The 2775-nt window shown below is 45.3% G+C and overlaps 1 protein-coding gene across 1 annotated transcript in view; it reads right to left on the minus strand.

Moving 5' to 3' along the window:
- Positions 1-2409, minus strand: part of ids (iduronate 2-sulfatase) — an 8181-nt gene extending 5772 nt beyond the window's left edge. The window contains exons 1-4 of the mRNA XM_060885628.1: positions 2207-2409; positions 1938-2074; positions 464-641; positions 188-276 (exon numbers count right to left, since the gene is read on the minus strand). Of these exons, the coding sequence (XP_060741611.1) occupies positions 188-276; positions 464-641; positions 1938-2074; positions 2207-2300 (498 nt within the window). The 5' untranslated portion in view covers positions 2301-2409. The remainder of the gene's footprint in view (positions 1-187; positions 277-463; positions 642-1937; positions 2075-2206) is intronic.
- Between the last annotated feature and the right edge of the window lie 366 nt (positions 2410-2775).

A 2775-nucleotide genomic window follows, 5' to 3' on the forward strand; every position in this document is an offset into this window, starting at 1 on the left:
GAATCATATTGCAACTGCATCTAACTCAGTTTCACAAAATCATTTTCAATTTAGACTCCAAATTGATTCAGTTGGCCAGATTACAGGATTCCAGACATTATTAGGCCATCCCCAGCTTATAAGCAGACACCACTGAGCGAAAAAGAATGTAGCAAGCATGCAGGCTCTCTCACACCGACACACTAACCTTCCTCTTTTCATAGCTGAAAGAGGGTGGATGATACGGTGGTACAGACCAGCTGTATGGGTAATCATCCGTGTGATTGGAGGCGATGCCTTTATGTCAGAAACAAGACAAAGACGTTATTAGTGCAAATGCAGACAACATAGTTATAGGTTATGGGAATGAAGGACGTTTCTTATTTACAAACAAGGCAGAAATCGAGTAAGGGAATGAAGGGTATATTTGAATACCAATAAACCTGACACAAAACCAGCGAACGCCCAAAAAAAGATCAGGCACCTGGATGAAAGACCTTCCCTACAGACAGCGTGGTGTAGCCATTGGATTTGAAATACTGAGGCAGCGTGGTGTAGTTGCCTGCGCTGACTCTCCAGTAGGAGTTGAAGTCGTACAGTCTGGTGGTGTCTGGCCTTCGACTTGTAAGGAAAGACGTCCTGCTTGGGCCACATACTGCTTGCTTTGGAGTAAGGAAAAACAGAACAAACTTTAAAAGGCTATACAGAAATATAAAAGTAAATACTCGGTCACATTTTAGACTCAGACAGAAATATGCTGGATTTTCATAATCAGAAGTTGTATTTAACCTTTTGACCAACATGTAATAATTAGATGTGATTAGAAACATATTTTTATCCTAAAAAAAATACAGCATAATCTTTAGGCAGGATAAATATACAGTCTCTGGTGACAATACCTTATCTAGACATATTGTATTTGTACTAGTAGTTGACTAAATTACACTGCTGTAGGAGGTGACGCATGTTGTAGACTGTTGTGAGATCTGTGTGTGGGTGAGAGATCTGGTGTGTGTGGGTGTGAGAGATCTGGTGTGTGTGGGTGTGAGAGATCTGGTGTGTGTGGGTGTGAGAGATCTGGTGTGTCTGGGTGTGAGAGAGCTGGTGTGTCTGGGTGTGAGAGAGCTGGTGTGTCTGGGTGTGAGAGAGCTGGTGTGTCTGGGTGTGAGAGAGCTGGTGTGTCTGGGTGTGAGAGAGCTGGTGTGTCTGGGTGTGAGAGAGCTGGTGTGTCTGGGTGTGAGAGAGCTGGTGTGTCTGGGTGTGAGAGAGCTGGTGTGTCTGGGTGTGAGAGAGCTGGTGTGTCTGGGTGTGAGAGAGCTGGTGTGTCTGGGTGTGAGAGAGCTGGTGTGTCTGGGTGTGAGAGAGCTGGTGTGTCTGGGTGTGTGAGGTCTGGTGTGTCTGGGTGTGAGAGAGCTGGTGTGTCTGGGTGTGAGAGAGCTGGTGTGTCTGGGTGTCTGTGAGAGACCTGGGTGTCTGTGAGAGACCTGGGTGTCTGTGAGAGACCTGGTGTGCGAGAGACCTGGGTGTCTGTGAGAGACCTGGGTGTCTGTGAGAGACCTGGGTGTCTGTGAGAGACCTGGGTGTCTGTGAGAGACCTGGGTGTCTGTGAGAGACCTGGGTGTCTGTGAGAGACCTGGGTGTCTGTGAGAGACCTGGGTGTCTGTGAGAGACCTGGGTGTCTGTGAGAGACCTGGGTGTCTGTGCGAGAGACCTGGGTGTCTGTGAGAGACCTGGGTGTCTGTGAGAGACCTGGGTGTCTGTGAGAGACCTGGGTGTCTGTGAGAGACCTGGGTGTCTGTGAGAGACCTGGGTGTCTGTGAGAGACCTGGGTGTCTGTGAGAGACCTGGGTGTCTGTGAGAGACCTGGGTGTCTGTGAGAGACCTGGGTGTCTGTGAGAGACCTGGGTGTCTGTGAGAGACCTGGGTGTCTGTGAGACCTGGGTGTAAACTCAAGCTACCTGGGCAAAGGCGTTGGAGAACACGGTGCTTTTAGAGGCCAGTTGGTCAATGTTGGGTGATTTTACCACTGGATCAGAGTAACAACCAAGAGTAGGTCTCAAATCATCAGCTATAATATACAGCACATTTAATTTGCCTATGAATAGAAGAAAAAGAGCAGGTTCATAACGTGATCATGCAGTATAATAATCTTGTTCCCCATAACTACATGATGCATCAGTGACATGGGGAATCATTATAAACAATTAGCTGTTAGCAAGCAGGCTACCTTTTGTACACATACACAGGTCCAGAAGGTAAACCATAAATAAACACAGCCATATGTGAGCCCTTAAAGAAAACATCCTTTGCCTGATTAACATGTCGACGCGACATCACATAAAAAATCCGGAATGATCTGCATTTTAAAACCACACACTTCAGACCTTCCCACGTCGTCTTCACTTCCTGTTTGGCTCCTGAAGACCCGCCTTCTGCCTGCCGCTCCTCATATAGCCGCTCCTATTGGTCAGCTGAACTGTCAATCTAGTCTCCTGCTCAAAGTACAATGCAACGAAATGCAGGTCTAACCAGATTGCAATAGCAGCAAGTGCAGGGTATACAGTGTTTACATGAGTTAAATAAATTAAATAAAATGGTAATATAGATGTGTATGTACTATGAACATAATATACAGATGGCTATTACTATAAACAGAAATATACAGAAGGATATGTACTATGAACATAATATACAGATGAACATATCTATGTACTATGAATATAATATACAGATGAACATATCTATGTACTATGAATATAATATACAGATGAACATATCTATGTACTATGAATATAA

Source organism: Tachysurus vachellii, chromosome 13, assembly GCF_030014155.1.
Source record: "Tachysurus vachellii isolate PV-2020 chromosome 13, HZAU_Pvac_v1, whole genome shotgun sequence".
Classification (NCBI taxonomy): domain Eukaryota; kingdom Metazoa; phylum Chordata; class Actinopteri; order Siluriformes; family Bagridae; genus Tachysurus; species Tachysurus vachellii.